Source organism: Protopterus annectens, chromosome 7.part0, assembly GCF_019279795.1.
Source record: "Protopterus annectens isolate FY-2018-M chromosome 7.part0, PAN1.0, whole genome shotgun sequence".
NCBI classification, from domain to species: Eukaryota; Metazoa; Chordata; order Ceratodontiformes; family Protopteridae; genus Protopterus; species Protopterus annectens.
The window spans coordinates 1,623,438,931-1,623,460,041 of NC_056739.1; the positions used below are offsets into that span (position 1 = coordinate 1,623,438,931).

A 21,111-nucleotide genomic window follows, 5' to 3' on the forward strand; every position below is an offset into this window, starting at 1 on the left:
GCAGAAGGGTATGCTCTTCCCACCTTAGTTTGTTACTTTGCAAGTAACTCCACCTTAAGAATCTGTTTAATATTTTTCCTAGTTCCTCCATGGTTAGGATTTGTGTTTCTACCATTTTGATGTGCCATGAGCTGGTGGAAGGCAGGCAGTACTGTGGCTCATAGCAGCTTATGGGTAGCCTCATAATGGGGGAATTCTACATCTTCACTTGCCTTTAAAGTACCCTTTCCTGACTGACAAGCTTGCCTGTCCCCTCTTTGAGACAGCTGATTCATTTGATTTGCATTCTGACTAACAGAAGGCACTTTTGAAGGCATTAACCTTCATTTCCTTGTGAAAGTAGTCTCAGAACTGTGTATAAATCAGTCCAGTCACCTCAGAAGTTTCTTTCCAGGGATAAAATTCAAATAGAGGATGTCATTGTTGGATGTCGTCATTTCAGGTTTTACTTGAGTGGCTAAGAATTCAGAAAGACAGGTTCAGTTGTTTCCTTTGCTTTAAGTAAATCAGGTTGTGGCTAAACTAAATGTATTGTTTTTGCCTTCAGGTGTCTTACAATGTCAGAGGCCTGCACTGAGCATGGCTGCTTCAAATAACTGTTTCAATAACGTGCATTGTAGACGTTGGTGATACTAGCACTTTGTAAAGGTGGGAGGGAAGCTGCACCCAAACATTATCGTTTGAACCATGATTCTACTTGGGCTTCATTTGGTGCAGGAGTATTTCAGGAACCAGCCTACTCCCCACTGCCTTTCTCCAACATTGGTCTCTAAGGAAATTTTAAAAGTTTTCCACTGTTTGGGATTTGTTGAACTGCAAAGAGGCCTTAAAGTCAAGATACCTTGTTTACATACTCACCATATCAACTGACGTGCAAAAAGAACCTCTGTAGTGGGTGCTTATTACCCACTTTTCCAATATTTGGTGTGTTTCTCTATCCAACATCAGTAAATGGATTTTCATTTAAGTTGGTCAAGGAAAATAATTATATTTGGTTACTTACGTATTACAGGTGTGTTCATTCATTGCATTGTGATCAAACGGGGGGGGGGGCCTATAGACCGAGCACACCCTCTTGGCCTAGTATCTTACTTCATGGTTCATGGGGAGGGGTGCTTGTGTCCTCATATTTAAGAACTGGAGATTTCAGAATTGGGGATACCAGAAAAGAAGATCCCAGTAGTTATCCAGTGCACAGGACCTTCTTGAATATATATATATATATATATATATATATATATATATATATATATTTATAGGAAGAATGGATGTTCTTCGTGTTTCACTGTTGCAGTCATCACATTTGGGTTATCTGCTTGCAGTAGCCCTCAGTTGGCCTGATTAACAAAGTCTTGGGTCCTGCGTTGGTTGCTGTCCCTTCTTCCATGACGTCAGGTCGTCAGGGGTATAAAACATGCAGCTGACGCCATTACATCAGTCTTTCTTGCCATGCGGTGCCCGAAGCAGAAGCAGTTCGCAAGTGCCGGTCGGCCAACTCCTGAAATTTTCGTTTTCGAGTTTTAGAACCAAAGTCTTCAACTAAAAGCTAAGTACCAAGTTGGGGAAACTTTTTCTTGCTCCAAATCGATGTCAGTAAAAGTAAATAATCGCATTACTCGTGGAAAGCAAATACTTCATAAGGATTTTCACTCTTACTGTATTCCTTGCCTAGGCCCTGATCACAACGTTGCTAGCTGTCAGTTTTGTGCTAGATTTAACCAATGCACTATTAAGCGTCGGTTCGATTTTGCATTTCATTACTTTGGCTGAAGATTTAATTATATAATGCTGTCGGAACAGCCGACAACCGGAGTTTACAAAAAACGCAAAGACAAGGAAAAGGATAGGCATCTGAGGTCCAAAACCGATGACGAGGCCTCTGCTAGGCCAGTCGCCGGTTCGCCGGTTCTCAGTGAGGTGCTTTTGCAGCCCCTGGCGCCCACTACCTCAGAGCCACAGGCCACTTCCGACTCCCACGTGGAGCCGACTGGGCCTCTGGATACTCAAGGTATTGGACATTCGGAAATAAGTCCCTCAGATGGGTCCGGAGCCGCTGAGCAGGCATCGGCTTCTGAGGGTGTCTTCAGACCTACACAACTATATATTAAGCCATCTTCAGCTTCAAAGACAAAGACTAAAGCAGCTCTAAAGACAAAGAAACAAGTACAGCATTCTCCTACTCAGACTTCCATGCCTAAAAAACAGATGCTCAAAATGGCTGAAGACCTAATTACTTTGATCAGGGCCTCCCTTCCCCCTCCTGATAAGAGGCCTAGGCAAGAGACAGAGTATGATTCTTCTGAACAGGTTTCTATTTCCTCTGATTCCTCTTTTGAACAGGATTATTCCATGCTTCCCTATGAGGATTCTGATGCTGAAGAATCCATTCCTTCAGCCTCTCCTCCTGAGGATTATTCTTTGGGGAAATTCTACATACCATGAGGGAGCATTTCCACTGGGAGAGCCAAGATTATTCTGAATCTAAGAAAAGGCTCAGAGACTTTCTGCTACTTCCTCAGCACAGACCCCATGCTATTCCACCTGTTCTAGACATTGTAGATGATGTCTTTTCAGAGTCCGGCCTGTCCCCTGACTCTTTACCCCCTGCACCTGCTAAGCCAGACAGATACTACAGGGTCCCGGATTCTCATAAATTCCTATATAAAAACCCCGCTGCTGATGCATAAACTATTTGTCAGGGTCCAAAAGGGGTTAAAGCTTCCACTGCAAAACCCTGTCCCTCTGATAGGGATTCTAGGGCTCTAGACAGATGGGGGGGGGGGGAGTCTACACTTCTGCTACCTTGGCTGTAAGGGCTTTAAATTGTCAGTTTCATATGCTTAAATATCAACAATATTTAATGTCACATCTTAATCAGAAATTGTTGACAAATGCTGAATGTTCCGAGAACAAGGGATTGCAGGATTTATTGCATGCAGCTGAACAAGTGGGAAAGCATACTTTGCAATGTGGTTATGATTCACTGGAGGCCTCTTGCAGGGCCGCTGTTACAGGTTCTGTTATTAGAAGGCATGCTTGGTTAAAGGAACAGAATCTGCCTGATCATGTTAAAGCAAAATTATTAGATGCACCATTACAGAATGATACTTTGTTTGGTACTAAAGCAGAAGAGGTGTTGAAAAAAATTGAGGATAAAGCAAAATCCATGCAGACAGTCAAGGATTTCTTACAGGTACAGCCACCCAGGTTTAGCAGGAACTGGCCTTCCAAAAATTGGTCCTTTCCAGTGTCAGACAGACCACAAAGAGGCAGATACAGGCGTCCCAGAGGCATATCTCAGCCCCAAGGCTCATACAGGCCTAAACAATGGGGTGCTCCTACCTCCAAAAACGGAGAAGACAAATCACAACCTTACAGGAAACAGTCCCAATGACTTTCCTCTGCCAGATCCAAGCACTTTTCTTTTGGCAGCCCCGTAGGGGGAAAACTAGCACTTTTTTCATCAAATTGGCAAATGGTTACCCAAGACAAATGGGTCCTGAACATAGTGTCCCAAAGCTACAGGTTCCATTTTCACACTCTACCAAGGTCAAAAGGTATGCCAGACCTGCCACACAATCAATGGGCAGAGGCACAAATTACAGCCCTCATGGACATGAGTGCCATTCAGCAAGTACCATAACAAGAGCAGGGGCAAGGATTTTACTCCAGACTTTTCCTAGTACCCAGAAAGGACAAAACCTGGAGACCAATACTGGACCTGTCTATACTAAATACGTTTCTGGAAGTTCCAAAATTCAAGATGTTGACTCTACAGCAGCTACTGCCCATGCTGGGCAAGAAGGCTTGGCTCGTAACTTTGGACCTAAAAGAGGCATACCTGCATGCCCAATCAGACAATCTTGCAGAAGATACCTCAGATTCATAGCTGGCTCAATGCATTACCAATTCTCTGTACTGCCCTTTGGCTTATCTACTGCGCCCAGGGTCTTCACAAAATGCCTGGCACCAGTAATTGCGTTTTTCAGACAAAGAGGAATTCAAATATATCCCTACTTGGACGACTGCCTAATTCAAGCAGAGAACAAAGACATTCTTCTAAAGCATCTGGCATTTGTAAAAAGATTACTAATTGGCCTAGGGTACAGAGTAAACGAAAATAAATCAAAACTAGTGCCCTCTCAAGAGATAATATTTCTGGGTGCAAGCTTAAATACAACTGACCAAATGGCTTATCTCATGCCAGACAAACAAAAGCAATTGACTTCTTACTTCAAGAAATTGGCAACAAAAACCCACTTATCTGCAAGGAAAATCGTGCAGGCCTTGGGTTACATGGCATCCTGCATTCTACTAATTCCATATGCCAGACTGCATATGAGGAAACTGCAATGGTATCTAAAAAGTGTTTGGACTCAGCATTGCCACAGCCTGGAGACAGTAATTGCACTCATTCCCTGCCTGCAACAGGAGTTTCGATGGTGGGCAGAAGTCTGTCACCACAACAAGGGTCTGCCATTCAGTTTACCCACAGCCAGACAGACACTGACAATGGATGCATCAGATTATGCCTGGGGGGCCCATATGGCAGGAAAATGTATTCAAGGCACATGGCCTACAAACCAGATGCATCTTCACATCAATCAAAAAGAGATGCTAGCTGTTCAAAATGCCCTGACAGCTTTCAAGGACCTGCTTCATCCAAGACAGCTACTGATAAAGACAGACAATACTACGGTCATGTGGTACATAAACAAACAGGGAGGTACACATTCCTATCCCCTCTGCAAGCAAGCAATGACCTTATGGGACACAGCATTGGCTTTTCAAGTTCACCTGCAAGCACAATTCCTGCCAGGAAAAACAAATACTCTGGCAGATGAGCTAAGCAGAAACCTCATGGATCCCCACGAATGGAAACTGGATCCACAAGTCTTCAGCATGATAACAAGGAAATGGGGATGCCCAGACATAGATCTATTTGCCTCCCCTCACAACTGCCAGTTGCAGAGATTTTTCACAAGGATTTATCACAAGCAAGCATTGTACTCCTAAAGGTCAGACAAGAGAAGCCAAAAATGATACTGATTGCACCAGACTGGCCACGCCAGCACTGGTACCCAATCCTAAAGAGCTTGTCTCAAGGTCCAGCATGGATATTGCCTCAAACTTCTCACTTGCTGACCCAACAAAACAATCAGATCCTGCACAGCCGACTCAGGACCTTAAATCTGGCAGCATTGCGGATAATGTAGCCATTCAGAACACTCCTCTTTCAAAAGCTGTTATGGATGCTATCTTGGAGGCTAGGAGGCCCAGTACCAGAAAATATTATGCAGAAAAATGGAAGAGATTCTGTGCTTGGAACCAGGAACAAGGCATTGGCACGTGTGTACTAAATATCCCTCAGATTTTACAATGCCTAACTGAGATGCTGAACAAAGGCCTTTCTTTCTCATCAATTAAGATTCATGCCTCTGCCATTTCAGCCCATTACAATACGGAACCACCTATTTTTTCTTTTCTCATCCTTTAATAAGGCAGTACCTCAGAGGGTCCAAAAACATTAGGCCTCCAAGGAGAGCACCAATTCCGGCCAGGGACCTCAATTATGTTTTGGAAAAATGCACACTGCCTCCTTTCGAGCCAGCATCAACAGCAGATGTAAAATTCTTATCCTGAAAAACAGCTCTGCTCCTAGCAATAACCTCTGCAAGACGAGTCTCGGAGTTACAAGCACTCATGGCTGTGGAACCTTTTATCATTTTTCATCCAGACAGGGTTTCTCTGAGGACAAACCCTACATTTATGCCTAAGGTGGTGTCCAGTGTGGCCGTCAACCAAACCATTCACTTGCCTACCAAATCCACAGAACAAGGGTGAGAAAATTCTGCATTATTTGGACATACACAGGCAGTTACGCTTCTACTTGGACAGAACTAAAGCTTTCAGAAAGACTGAGCAACTTTTAGTGTCATATACTGCAGGATCACAAGGAAAGGCTATCTCAAAGCAGACTGTTTCTAAATGGATAGGCCATTGCATCCGTTTCTGCTATTTTCAACATGGCAAGTCAGTGCCTAAGGGCATTAGGCCTCACTCCACCAGAGCAGCAGCCACTTCAGCAGCCTTCCTCAGAAGAGTACCAACCAAAGAAATCTTAAAGGCTGCAACTTGGAGTTCAGTGCACACTTTCACAAAGCACTACTACTTACCTCTTTACTCTAAGTCCAGAGCAGGCTTTGCAATTGCAGTTCTGCAGGGCCTCATAGCCGCTCCTAATCCTATTTAGCCCAGCCACCCTTCTTCAGCTTTGGAATTCAACCCAAGAGTAATGACTGCATTAGTGAAGCACGATGAACATAGTACAGTTGTGTACCTACCATAAATGTAGATGTTCGAGTGTATTCACTGTTGAAGTCCAGGTTACCCACCCACCATCCCCCTTTTCTTTGCTGGGTCTTATCTGCACTTCTGTATCCTATACAACCTATTTGGTGTATTTGCTTGTAGATGAAGGAAATGTTATTTTTGTGCATGCATTTTTATTGGCATATTTTTCAGCCTACCAATTTGGGGCACCTGACATCTGGGGCAAGAAAAACTGAAGAAAAGCAACCGATGCCAGACCTAGACTTTGGAATTCTGGCCGACTGAGGGTAGCCTGCTAGCAGGATAACCCAAGAGTAATGACTGCAACAGTGAATACACTCGAATATCTACATTTATGCTAGGTACACAACTGTACTTTCCTCAGAGGGGCCAAACATTTATGACCACCCAGGAGAGCTCCAACTCCAGCCTGGGACCTTAATTTTGTATTGGAGAAACTCACTCTTCCTCCTTTCAAGCCAGCTGCTACTGCAGACTTAAAATTCCTTTCTTGGAAAACAGCTTTCCTTTTAGCAATCACTTCAGCAAGAATGGTATCTGAATTACAGGCCTTTAAGGCAGTGTTGCCTTTCATCATCTTTCACGCGGACAGGGTGTCCCTCAGGACCAATCCCTCCTTCATGCCCAAGTTGGTATCCAGAGTGGCCCTTAATCAGTCCATTCATTTGCCAACCTTCTTTCCTAATCCACAGAACAAAGGGGGATGGATACTGCACTCCTTAGATGTGCACAGACAACTTAATTCTACTTGGACAGGAGTAAACCTCAAAGGAAATCTGAACAACTGCTAGTGGCATTTGCTGCAGGGGCAGATGGGAAGGCTATTTCAAAGCAAACCATTTCCAAATGGATAGGCCATTGCATTAATTTCTGCTGCAAGCACCATGGAAAACCTATCCCACAGGGGATCAGACCCCACTCAACCAGGGTTGCATTTACCTCTACAGTCTTTCTCAGAGGCATCCCTACCAGGGACATCCTAGAAGTTGCTACCTGGAGTTCTGTACATACTTTCACCAAGCATTACCATCTGCCAATTTTCTCTAAATCAAGAGCTGGCTTTGCCACTGCAGTCTTGCAGGGCCTGATAGCTGGTCCTAATGCTATCTAAATTCCTCCTCCCATCCTTAGCTTTGGGAATCTACCCAAATGTGATGACTGCAACAGTGAAACACAAAGAACATAGTAGAGTTGTGTACACTTACCATAAATGTAGATGTTCGAGTGTATTCACTGTTGCAGTCCTGGTTACCCTCCCTCCAGCTCCCTTACTTCCTTTGGCTATACCTCTACTCTCCTTTACTATACTCAAAAGCTTTTTGGTGTATTTGCTTTTTTGTTGGAGGTATAACCTTGTTTATTTATAGATTTAATTGCTTCCCATTGGGGGGGCACCTGACATCTGGTGCAAGAAAAACTGATGTAATAGCGTCGGCTGCATGTTTTATACCCCTGACGACCTGACATCACAGAAGAAGGGACAGCAACTGACACAGGACCCAAGACTTTGTTAATCAGGCTGACTGAGGGCTACTGCAAGCAGATAACCCAAATGTGATGACTGCAACAGTGAATACACTCGAACATCTACATTTATGGTAAGTCTACACAACTGTACTATTCCTTACAGATACTACAAGAAAAACTCTAGCCACTACTTTCTTACTCCTGCTCCTATCCTAACAAACACAAATAATAACCAAAGAAAGAAACTTACCTCCTGCTACAGTAAAATAGCTAGATTTGCCACCAGTCTCTCTCATAGGACCCACCATTGTCTTAGCTTAAAGCAATTAAACTGGCTTGAACTACACAACTGTCTAACATATTTGCAGCTGACTACAGTACACAAACTCATTCATCATCCAGAAAAATGCCCAGCACTGCAAAACTTATTACTACCCTGCTGTCCAGCAAGGGACCTCCGTTCTAGTAACAAATTCTTATTACTTACAAATAAGTCAAATAATGTTGCAGGAGACTTGCTGTACTCCCAATGTGTTGCTAAACTCTGGAATAGTATCCCCATGCAAATAAAACTGTCCAACAAATTCAATAGTTTTAAACCACTGCTTAAATAACATCTTAACCAATCTTGGTCATGTACATGCTCATTACAAGGTTAAAACCTCTTCACTGTAGAATACTATCCAAACACTCTCTTTAAACATCATATTCTTAATGTTTTATTAAAATAAGAAATCAGTTTTTTTACATAACTGCTGCCTGTACAATCCATTAATTTTCATGTATGCTTTTTCTGTAGTAACTTCCACCTCTGTAAAACCTTTATGTATATGTATAAATGTAACTACTGTTTGTGTATAAATGTAAGTAGAAATGTAACTACTGATGTCATTCCATTTCACTGTTGCAGTATTCTTTACAGTAGGGATCCCCTACCAAGGGAGGCCTGACATCCAGTCAGTATACCAAAGTCTTTAGGTTGCTTTAAGGCCCACCTTACATCACACATATTCTCCTCGTGTAGTGTAGGGCATAAAGGTGACATCTGGACATACCTTCCTCAGAACTTCTTTGCCGCAAGTCCGAGCACCATCTTTTGATTGTCGGACTGTACGCCTATTCCATTGCTGGTTCACCAAACTGTTGCAGATAAGTGCCCCATTGGGGTTTTGTTGCCTTATCTTTCTTTTGCTATGTTGTTGCTTATGAAGTTTCATGGCATCCAAGAAGCGTAAATGCCAGTGTAGGGAGATAGATTCCTCGTAAAGACTATCATGAACAGTGTCTGTTTTGCGTTGACATTTCGCACAACCATACGTCCTGTTCATTCTATCAGGCCTTTGTTCACCGTTCATAGTAGGCTGTCTTCTTTGGCGCTTTATCTTGAGAAACAACATCTTAAGCTTCTGGCTTAAAACACGATGTAAGGAACTTGTTGCTTTAAGGGACAGCCGTCTGGGAAGAAGAAGGTCAAGAAGTCTAGGCTGGAACCTTTTGCTGTTCAGCCTCAGCCAGCTGTCCCTCCGGAAGTGAGTGATAGCTCAGATGTTTGCTCGGTTTTATTGTTGGATTCCCCTGGAACAACTGGATTCAAGGCTGGCGGGGATCTGACCTTAGGGATGTCTGAGGATGTTTAGGTGGAACAGAGGATGATTATTTCCGAGGGGCCTAGGGGTGTTCCCCAAATTTTAGTCAGAGAAGTCCCTGCTACAGCTATTGAATGCCATCCGGGGTTGGAGCCTTCCAAATTTTTTAAGGCGGACATCTCCTTAAAGAAAAGGCAGAAGACTAAACATATTTCCCCTGCTCCTAAGGATCCACAGAATGAATGACGATCCTCACTCAGGGATTGTTCAGTGCTTTGATGACTTTAAAACCTCCTTAGGGAGTTTCTGTTTCAGCCCCCCTTAGTCCTGTACCCCTCGTAAGAGACCCAGAGAACAGGATTCCTCTGAGGAGGAGGCAGATTCAGATGAGGAATCCCTTGCTTATTCCTCCCAGATTCCCTCTCCTTTGGACCGTGGATCTGAGGAAGAGGAATCTACCAGTCCTGATACTCCCTTTGAAGAGATTTCTTTTGGGGTCACTATCTCTAGGATGATGGAGTTCTTTAAATGGGATTGTGCTGAAATTTCTGAGATACAAAAAGTGTTATGAACTACTGCAGATGGATTCTCCCAGACCTTCTGCTGTCCCTCCGGCTTTGGCTGCTTTGTTGGATGCCTTTTCTAATGCCTCTGAGGCTTCAGATTCTCAGTACCTTGCTCCTAAGAAACCTGATAAGTTCTATAGGTTGCCTGAGGGGTGTAAGTTCTTGTACAAGTGTCCTCCTGCTGACAGCTCAGTGGTGTCAGTAGTTTCTAACAAACTTTTTCAATTGCATCCTTCTCCTAAGTTACTACCTTATGATAAGGGTAACAGAACTATGGACAAAAAGGTCTATACCTCTGCTACCTTGACTTTTAGGGCTGTTAATTATCAGACCCATATGTCCAGGTACTAGTTGGCTCTGCTTTCCCAGGCCTATCCGCTGATGTCTGGTCTTCCAGACTCTGAAGGTAAAGCTTCTGACTTTCCCTTTTATGGGACTTCCTCCCAGGTGGCTCATCATTCCATCAAGTGTAGTTATGATGCAGCACATGCTTCTAGGGCCGCTGCTTTTGGGTCAGTGATGATGACGCATTCTTGGCTTTGGCTTCAACCTTTGCCTAATATTGTTAAGGCTAAGTTGATGGATGCCCCTCTAGATAATAAACACTTATTTGTTGAGGCTGCAGCTGATTTGTTTAAGTCCCTACAGGATAAGGACAAGGCTTTACAGGAACTTAAAAATGCGTTTGTTTTTCTTGTGCTTAAAATTTAGAGAAACTACCCCAATAAGCCAGCCTTTGTTCGCAGGCAATCTTGCCCTCCTCCTAATGGTAAAAAGGGTGGCAAGCAGGCTCCTCCTGCAAAGGCTACTCAGACTTCTGTGCCGTAGAAGTATCCTTTTCCTGATAAACCAGGTCTGACTATCCTGTTCCTCCCAGCCACTTCCTCTTTCCCTAGGTTCTATCCATTGTCCGCATGTGGTATTTCATGGTCTGGAAATCTTTTCCCCATTTTAAGGGAGTTCCTCAGCCCCCTCAGGAACAGCTGTCCTTCTTTCCAGGGGATCTTTTTGACTCAGGGTACTATTTAAGAGGTGCCTGTGTCCCAAAGGGAAGGGAATTTTACTCCAGGATGTTTCTGCCCAGGAAAGAGAGTACCTAGATACCATCTCTAGACCTGTCTCATCTAAACACCTTTCTGAAGGTGACATCCTTTTGAATGTTGTCCCTTCAGACTTTTTTCCCCTCTTTTGCTTCCTCAGGCTTATATGGTGTCTCTGGATCTCAACGATTCCTAACTCTTTATTCATCCCCTTTTCAGGAAGTGTTTAAATTTCTGTTTAGCTTCCATCCATTTTCAGTTCTCTGCTTTGCCCTTTGACCTTTCTGCTGCCCCAAGGGTATTCACCAAATGCCTCACTCCTGTGATTGCTTTTTGCAGGCTCCAGGTGATCCAAGTTTTTCCTTACTTGGAAGACCTCCTGTTTCAGGTATCCTGTCCAGAGATCTTCATTTTGCCATTTCCCTTCTGCAAAGCTTGGGATTCACAATAAACTTCAAAAAGTCTTTTCTGACTCCTTCTCAGGACCATGTTTTTCTGGGGTGCAGGATCCATACTGTGCCTATGCTGGCATCCGTGCCTCCTCCCAAGGCCTTAACACTCATTTCCTTTCTTCAAACTCTTCTTCCTCTGGCCTGTATAACAGCCAGAGAATTTCTGAGAGCTCTAGGGTTCATGGCATCCTCCATTCATATGCTCCCTCTGGCCAAACTCCACATAAGAAAGTTTCAGTGGTTTCTGAAGTCATTTTGACTTCAACATGCACATCCCCTCAAATTCATAGTTCCTCTTCTGCCTTGTCTTAAGAAGAAACTTCAGTGATGAATTCAGCAGTTGTCTCTAAATACAGTGCTCCCTTTTTATCCCCCTCTTCTCTCTCAGGAGCTGTTCAAAGACACTTCAGACATGGGATGAGGAGCAGCATTTGGTTCCCTAAAAGTGCAGGGTGTTTGGTCACCTCTTCAACAGAAAGAACACATCAGTGTCAAAGAGATGAGCACTCTTCTGCTGGCTGTTCAGGCTTTTCATCCTCTTTTTCTCCCCGGGACCTCTCAAGGTGTTTACAGACAATACCACAGTGATGTGGTATGTAAACAAAGGTGGGGGGGGGCAAGATCTTATCTTCTTTAACAGTTGGCAGTCCTGTTGTGGGAACTTGCTATCCAGTATCAAGTGACTCTTTAGGCGGTTTACATTCCCGCAGGTCAAATTATTGTGGCAGACACTCTAAGCAGGTCCTTAACTCAGTCCCTTAAATGGATGCTTCACAGGGATGTGTTTCTGGTTATTGTCCACCAGTGTGGTACTCCTCAAATAGATGTTTTGCCTCCCATCTGAACAGACAGCTTCTTTTTTGTCCCAGGTCCTCTGGTTTGGAAGGTGGACACACTTTCTTTTTCTTGGAAGGGGATGTTTCTTTATGCTTTCCCTCCCCTTCCTCTCATTCCAAAAGTCATGTTCAGAATTCAACAGGATGCTCCCAAAACCTTGTTGGTGCCTCACTTTTGTCTGAAATGTATTAGTTCCCTCTTCATATAAGTTTAGCTAAGGGCGATCATCACAAGTTACCTCATAGGGTAGACCTAGTCACACAAGACAAGGGATCTCTCATCCATCCCCACCTGTCCACTCTTCAACTGACACTGTGGGTGATAGGATTTTGATTCCACATACACGCCTTTTTTCTGAGGACATGCTTAGGGTCCTACAGGAGGCCAGGAAACCCAATACTAGGAAATCCTACTTATCCAAATGGAGGAGGTTTTCTGTTTGGTGTCTTTCTCATAACCTGTATCCACTTTCTATGGGTGTTCCTTTGGTTCTCTCTTAACTGTGTGAATTGCTCAATGCTGGATTGTCTTATTCTTGTGTTAAGGCCCACTTATCAGCTATTTCTGCATGTCTTCTTTTATCTCCTCCTTTTGCTTCTAGATTTGAGGCTAAACAATTCCTTAAAGGCTTTGTTCATATTAGACGTCCCAGGAATCTTGTTCCTCCTCCCTGAGATCTTAATTTTGTTTTGGAAAAATTGGCTCAGGCTCCTTTTGAGCCTGCAGCTTCAGCTTCCTTGCTGCATTGCTCTTAGAAGACTGTATTTTTTGTTTGCCCTTACTTCTGACAGAAGGGTGTCTGAGCTTCAAGTTCTTATAGCTTGTCTTCTTTTCTTTTGTTCATAGGTTCATAGGTTTATACTAGGCTATCTGCCCTAAGGCATTTATAAGCCTAGCCCAAATTTTTGTGGCTTACGCCACCCCTTATATGAAAAAATACTGTGCCCATTAGTTTGTTGTGCCTCTGTCCAGCAGTGACACAGATATGATTCCCGGGGTAAACCTACGATCTCCCATCCACAGGTCTAGATTTCTCTTGAACAGAGTCAGCGAGGTGCTCTGCCTCACATGGACCGGGATTTTATTCCACAGCATAGGGAGTCTCTGGGTGATAAATCTATCCCTCCAGCACGCCCTATTTATATCCGTGTTGAGGTTTAAGTCGCTTGCTCTAGTGGTTTTGGTGGATTTGGATTTTTGAGGTGGAGCATGTCCATTAATTCCGGGTTGGACATGGCCTTGTATGTCAGGCACATGTCACCTCTGAGCAGACGGTATGCGACTGAATAGAGCTGGAGTTTCTTCAGTCTGGCAGCATATAACAGATTTTGGAGTCCCTTTATCCTTTTGGTGAGGAACTTATGGGGTCTCTCCAATTGCTGCAGATGTCGGGTGAGATACATCCCGAATGGGGCATTGTACTCGATCATTGGTCTGATAAGTGAAGAGTACAGGGAACAATGACCTCACTAGATCTGGATGTGAATCCTTCATGATCAGGTGGGCAATGTAGAAGGTCTTTTAACCACTTTAGCAATGTGAGTGTCAAAAGAAAGGCCACTGTCAACCTGGGTCCCCAGGTCCCTGATAACCTCTTCTGTGCTTAGTGGATTGCCACCTATATGGTAGCTTGGGGTTACCTTGTTTTTCCCAAGGGTATGACTATACATTTTTGGCGTTAACTTCAGGCCATGGCTCTGGCACCAGCTATCTGTTTCCGTGAGTCCCTTCTGAAGGATATCCGTGTCCGATGCACTTTCCACTATGGCCCAGTTTGCAGTCGCCTGTAAACTTTGTCAGCCAAAGTCCTCCCATGTTGGCCTGTACTTCTGAGAAGTAGATGCCAAACAATAGGGGGCCAAGGACCGAGCCTGTGGGACACCACTTGTGACCGGCTTGGAGTCTGACACAGCGCCAGCAACTCTAACCCTGTGGGTTCTGTCCTTAAGCCAGTTTGCAACCCATCTTGTGACATATGGGTTTACATTTAAGCTGGTAAGTTTTTCTACAATACCCGAGTGGGGTATTGTGTCGAAAGCCTTTGCAAGGTCAAGGTAGGCTGTATGGACTGCCTTTCCTCATCAATGGCCTTGGTGACTGTTTCAAGAAGTCGACCAAGTTCAAAAGGCATGATCTTCCCTTGACAAAGCCAAACTGGGTCGGGTCCAATGTCTGCAAGTCCCCTATATCTTTGTTTATGAGCTCCATTATGATCCTCTCCATAGCTTTGCAGACTAGACTTGTTAAGCTTATGGGGCGGTAATTACCAGGGTCCGAGAGGCCCGCCTTTGTGGAGTGGGACCACAGTTGCCGTGACGCCACTCCTTGGGCACGTATCCTGTGGTAAGGCTGAGATTAAACAGCTGCCTTATGTGCGGGTTTACTTCCTCATTTAGCTCGTAGCACACAGCCGGGGACACCATCCGTCCCATTGATGCTGTGTTTTTAGCTTTAGAGAGAGCAGCTTTCACCTGCGCATTTGAGATGTCCGGGAGGCTACACTGGCTGGGATAGTTATCTCTCCTTTAGGGGAGAGGGGTGAAGTTTGCACTGAACCTGTCTGCCAGTATGTTGGCAATGTCTGTGGGTTCAGTGATTTTTGTATCATTTTGGACTAATTCTGAGCATATCTGGGAGTTTCCACCCAGGTTCCTAACATAGCTGAAAAAGGCCTTATGATTGTCCTTTGAATCCATGGCAATTTTTCTCTCAAAATTGGCCTTAGTTGATTTTATGAGTGCTCGTATTTTTTTACTAATAATGATCATTTTTTACTAATAATGATTGTGTTTCATAAGGACAGGTTGCTGTTGTGTACTAATCCTTCCTTTATACCTAAAGTGGTGAATGAGTTGTCCCTTAATTATTCTATTCATTTGCCCACTTTTTCCCTTCTCCACAATCTGCCAGTGAAAAGGTCCTGCAGACAGTGGATGTGCATAGATAACTCAGATTTTATTCGGATAAGACTGACTTTTCATAAATGTGATCAGCTCTTTGTTTCCTTTTATCTTAGGTCCTTAGGATTGGCTGTGTCCGAGCAAACTTTTTCTTCTTGGAGTTCTAAAACTATTTCTTTTTGTTATTCCTTTTGTGGTAAGAGCCTTCCTTCACATAAGGCTCATATTACTAGAGCTGTAGCTTCTTTTGGCACTTTTTCAAGGGTTTGGATACTAATTCTATTCTTGATGCAGCTTCCTGGACTTCTATGCATACATTTACCAACCAAGCACTGCAAGTTGGATGGAATTTCCAGAGCTAGAGCTGATTTTGCTAAGACCATTTTTCATGGCTTCTTACAGAGCTCTGCTGTTCTTTCCTTCTCCCTGTCTTCCTCCTGAGCTTTGGCACTCTCCCTAGTGTAATGAATACTGCAACAGTGTAATGGAAGGACATATTACAGCTGTGTAAAATCTTACCATAACAATATATGTCCTCCTCTTCACTGTTGCAGTATTCAGTCCCTCCGTCCACCCCTGGTCCAATTTTTTTCTGGATGTACTGATTACCTCTTTTTTCCTTGGACTGGTGTTCGTACTAGGGCTCTCATTTCTGAGGATGGTACATCTAGACATCACCTTTATGCTCTATACTATGCAAGGACCATACATGTGTTGTACGACATACCTTAAAGCAATTTAAAGACATTGGTATACTAGCCAGACATCAGGCTGTCCTTGTCAGGGGATCCCTATTGTAAAGAGTACTGCAACAGTGAAGCGAAGGACACCTACTGTTATAGTAAGATTTTACACAACTGTACTTTTGTGTATAAATGTAAATAAAAATGTAACTACTCTGTGTTTGACTGGAACTTAGTGTAATGCAATGTAAGCAAATGGAGCTTTTCTACCTGGGCCTGCACTAAAAGTGGGTGTTACCAGTCGGACTTTCCCAATAAATAAAAACAAACAAATAAATAAATATAGTAATTTTGTATGTACTTCTGTTTATTGTCTCAGAAGCTAGCAGCTATACTTCTTCTTCTTTTGGCTTTTCCCGGTTAGGGGTCGCCACAGCGGATCACCTGTCTGCTCATGATTGGCAGTGGAGTTTTACAGTGTCAAGCTTCCACAGAAGGCACACACACACACACACACACACACACACACACACACACACACACACACACACACACACACACACACACACACACACAAACACACACGCCTAGGGCCAATTTAGAGAAGCTAGCAGCTATACTAAGAAATCTGATTAAATAGTTTATCGCTAAGATCTGAAAGTATGCCAACAGTGTAGTGTTGATATATATGAGAATCCAGTTGATTAATTTTTTCATATCAGTTACCAGTAATTTCTTACATTTATTATATTGTCTGTTGCTATTTAGCTGTACTTATTACAAGTTTGAAATAGAATTTTCTTGAAGCTTAGGTAGTAGTTTTGTGGGGATGCAAACCTGTGGTGCAGGATATTTAATTAGTTTATGGACTTTTTGCAGAAATGCTCATCACATGTAACATTCGTTATTGCTGTTTTTTTTTTTTTCATTAAAAAACACATAATGTTGTGCAGTGTTCTGTAAATGTGTTGGTTGTTTAGATTTTCTTTCTTTTCCCATTTGCAATTAGGCAGTGTGCTTTGTCAGCCCTGAATGATGTCAGACGGTATCTCTCTGAAGAAGGTGGACATGTGGCTGTAAGTATTGTATCTGCTTGTGGTTGAGAACTTTGAACATTTGACGTTCTGTGTGGTTTATCTTTTGCATGCTGTAATTTACTATTTCACCCTTTAAAAAATAAAAATCACTTTAGTAAGATTAAGGTGTGACAGTTTACAAGACAGTGGAGGTTGTGAGCTACTTTGTCGTATAGTCCTGAGTTTGAGTCTGTCAAGTTCCACTAGCAAATGGTGTGAGTGACAAAGTTGCTTATCCAGCAAATGCTTGTGGTTGCAACTGAAAAGAAACATCTTTGCTTGAGGGAATATGTCTCATTAACAAATGAATGAAATGACTTCCATGTGGGACAGAAACTGCATCAGTATCCAGCAGCAAACTTTAGCAGCTCTGTTATGATGCTCTTGAATCCTAGAGATTTGAGCTGACAGAGGTGGCTCACCCATGCTGCCAGTTTATTCCAGTTATCTTTGACTCTTAGCTTGTGTATTTTTATGATAGTTTTGCAATGAATTTTGAAACTTATCTTTGATGACAGATAAAGACTGCTGTGTTTATTTAATGTATATCTTTTCCACCTGCTGTAGAAAAAACATACAGTCTTGGAGCCTCAGTGCATATCATTTTAAGATGTGTTGCATGTTTTGACTTTATTTCCTTTGTTGGGATAGTATTTCAGCCATCTAACATTCATCTTGTCCAGAAATAGTCATCAGGTATGCCAACTTGCAATTCAAAAACAGGGTTTATTTACAAGGGATAGTGGAAAATAATGTAGACTTGCAGATATAGGGAACATAAAGCACAGTTCTCTGTCCAAAAAAATGCTCTCTAGAGGCTTCAGTTTTTAGAGGTAATTAAGTCTATTCCAGCAGCATTTACAAAAGGGTCTAGTTTCCCTTGGTTCCCAAAGCACAGTAATTCTCAAATTCAAGCAGGATACTGTTCTTATTCAGACTTTTCAGAATAGGGGTGAATTCAGACTGTTTCCTCCATTCAAACACAGCTTCCTAGAGACTCATAATGCACCGTTTTCTGTCTCCATTTGTTTTAAAATCAGTGAATCTCTCATTATAGAGAACTGCTATCAGTTAAAATTCCCCATTTGCAGTTATTTCTCAGTTGTTTCCGTGGTGAGTTTGCATCTTCTGTCCTGCCTTATGAATCCTCTGCAGCTATTACTAGATCACCTGACCCCTTAGTAATGTTTTTCCTTACTCAGCAGTCACCATTATGCCACTAAACGGCCCCATGTGGAACCCAAGTCCTCCTCCTCCGATTTGATGTTTGCCCACAACAACCCATTTACATTACAGTGACTGTGACTTGGGTGATAACTTGTAAAACTGAGTGGCTGAAAGGTTTGTGCACATGAGAAAGCTTAGCATGATTTTCTTTCTGCCTGAACATACACTGTAATGGGGCATTGTCTGTAATGAGGGCAGTTTCCCTTCCTAACAAATACTATTTGAGCATAATGAGGGCCCATTTAACTGATAGATGTTACCTCCCTGCTGTTTTTCTCAGTGTTACCTGAGCTTTCATATTGGGGCACCACCATACTGATACTCACTTGAGTGGTAACTCTACTAGGAAGCATTTGGTGAAGTCAGGGTCTGTCAGATAGGTTCTAAACATAATATACATTTCAGGTTTCTAAAGGCCTCTTCAGTTTCATGTGACAATTGCACTTTTAATTGAGTCGTTTGGTTAGGTCATTAAGGGGGATAAGCTATGGTAGCAAAGTTCAGGATGATCTTGCAGTAATAACTGGCCAGACCTAAAAATGCTTTAACCTGCTTCTTTGTAGATCAGCTGGGCCAGATATTTTTCGTGTTTCACTGTTGCAGTCATCACTTGTGTGTTATCCCTGCTAGGTAACCCTCAGTCGGCCCGAATACCAGAGTCAAGCTTTTCCCCTGCACTGGCTGCTGTCACCTGTGGACTGACGTCAGGTCATCAGTGGTATAAAGGAGAGCAGCCGGTGCCATTACATCAATCTTTCTTGCCATGGAGCCCAAAGCAAAAGCAGTTTGCATGTGTGCCAGTCGTTCGTTGCCAGAGTGGAAGTTGAATCTGAAAATGACTAAAGCTAAGTACCCTGTTGGGGACCTTTTTCTTGCATTAACCGATGTCCGAAAAAGTCAGTAATTGTCTACACTCTGGAAAACAAATACCACACTGGGACTTCCATACCTTGTGCATTACTTGTCTAGGCCCAGACCATGACATCTCCCGTTGTCTGCGCACTTTTCAATTCAAGGACTGTTCGCCGTAGAACTGAATTTGTAGCCAGGCATTTCTGAAGTAGTTCCTCGCATTCTGTTGGTCAGCAGTCGGTGGATATTCCCAAAAATGAAAAGATAAAGAAGGGGACAGACCACACAAACTTAAACTTTTAGACGACCCGTCCCAGAAGCAAGTTGTCAGTTCTGAGAAATTCAGTGAGGCACATTCGCAGACCCTGATGCCCTACTCATTTCCTTCACAGGCCTCTATCAAGACCCTTTCAGAGTCCGGTATGTCACCAGGGAATGCGTCATCATCCGATCCCTCAGTTGTCACCATACGGATTCAAGGCAAAAAATGGTGTCTTCACCTCCGACTACCGCATCCCAATGACAAATGGATTTACTAAGGTCTAAAAGCAAGACCACCCCAAAGAAAACAGTCTCTAGTCGCCATCTTACTCCTCCTCCACCGCCTCAGACACAGTTATTGAAAATGGCAGAAGACCTCATCACTTTCATCAGGGGTAGCCATACCACTCCTTCTAAAAGAAAAATGGATGCTTTCCCTAAAGTTCACACAGAACCAGATTCTGAAATTTCAGACTACATTGATTCAGATGAGGAACAACAACCTCTCACCTCCTTTGAGGATTCCGATGCAGAGGAATCCATTCCTTCTGCCTCCCCCCTAAGGATCTTTCATTTGGGGAAACCCTACACACTCTCAGAGAGCATTTTCACGGGGAAGCCCAAGATTAGCCTCAGTCTAAGAAAAGACTATGAGAGTTTCTAGATCTTCCTCAGCACAGATCTTTGGCCATCCTTCCTATTCTGGATGTGGTGGATGATGTTTTCAGTGAATCTAGCTTCACCCCTAATGCCCTATCCCCTGCTCCTAGAAAACCTGACACATACTAAAGGGTGCCTGATTCACATAAGTACTTGTTTAAAAACCCTGCAGCAGACCCAGAGGTCATCACACAGGGGCCCAAAGGGGCCAAGGCTAGCTCATCTAAAAACTCAATTCTCTCTGACAAGGACTCAGGAGCTCTGGATAGATGGGGTAATAAAGTGCACACCTCCATAACCTTAGCTATTAGAGCTCTTAACTGCCAGTTCCATATGCTAAAATATCAACAGCTCACCTTGGAATTTATGAAACAAAAAATGTCATCTTTACCTGACACTAATAGTTCCAAAGAGTTAGCAAATCTTCTGCACTCTACTTCTCAAGTAGCTAAACACTCCCTGCACTGTGGATTTGATGCCCTAGAAGGCTCAAGTAGGGCCGCTGTGGCAGGTTCAGTCATTAGGAGGCATGCATGACTAAAAGAACAGCCACTGCCTGATCATGTAAAATTAAAACTACTTGATGCCCCCCTGGATAAAGATCGTTTGTTTGGATCAAAAGCAGAGAAGGTAATCAAAAAGATGGAGAATAAAGCTAAATTTATGCAAACAGTAAAAGACTTCCACCAAGTTCAACCTCCCAGACTCGGCAGAAACTTTCCCTCTAAGCACTGGTCTTTCCCAGCCCCCAGTAGACAGGTTCAAGGGAGGCCTCGCATGGACAGACCAGTTAGACCACAATACCAAGGCCAGCGAAAAACTAAGCAGTGGCCCTCCACCACTCCCACAGCAGGGAGTTTTAAGTCCAGTCACTACTCCATGCAATGACTCTCACTCCCCCTTTCATCAGAGGGTAGGAGGAAGGCTATCCCTTTACAAACAAAATTGGCTGTCTCTAACAAAGGACCAATGGGTATTAAAAATCATTTTTCAGGGCTACAAATTTACTTTCCAGCAAGTCCCAACCTTAACAGGTTACCCAAATCTATCTCCAAATCAGTGGTCAGAAGCATTAAAACAAGTGCACATACTCCATACTCAAGGGGGAGTGGAACCTGTGCCATAGGAGCAAGCAGGAAAAGGTTTTTAC

The 21,111-nt window shown here is 43.3% G+C and overlaps 1 protein-coding gene across 3 annotated transcripts in view; it reads left to right on the top strand.

Moving 5' to 3' along the window:
• The window catches only part of LOC122807151 (6-phosphofructo-2-kinase/fructose-2,6-bisphosphatase 4-like), an 877,767-nt gene that overhangs the window by 217,092 nt on the left and 639,564 nt on the right, over positions 1–21,111 (top strand). For all 3 annotated transcript variants that reach the window (XM_044078168.1, XM_044078167.1, XM_044078169.1), the window contains one exon: positions 16,895–16,961. In XM_044078168.1, the coding sequence (XP_043934103.1) occupies positions 16,895–16,961 (67 nt within the window). The remainder of the gene's footprint in view (positions 1–16,894; positions 16,962–21,111) is intronic.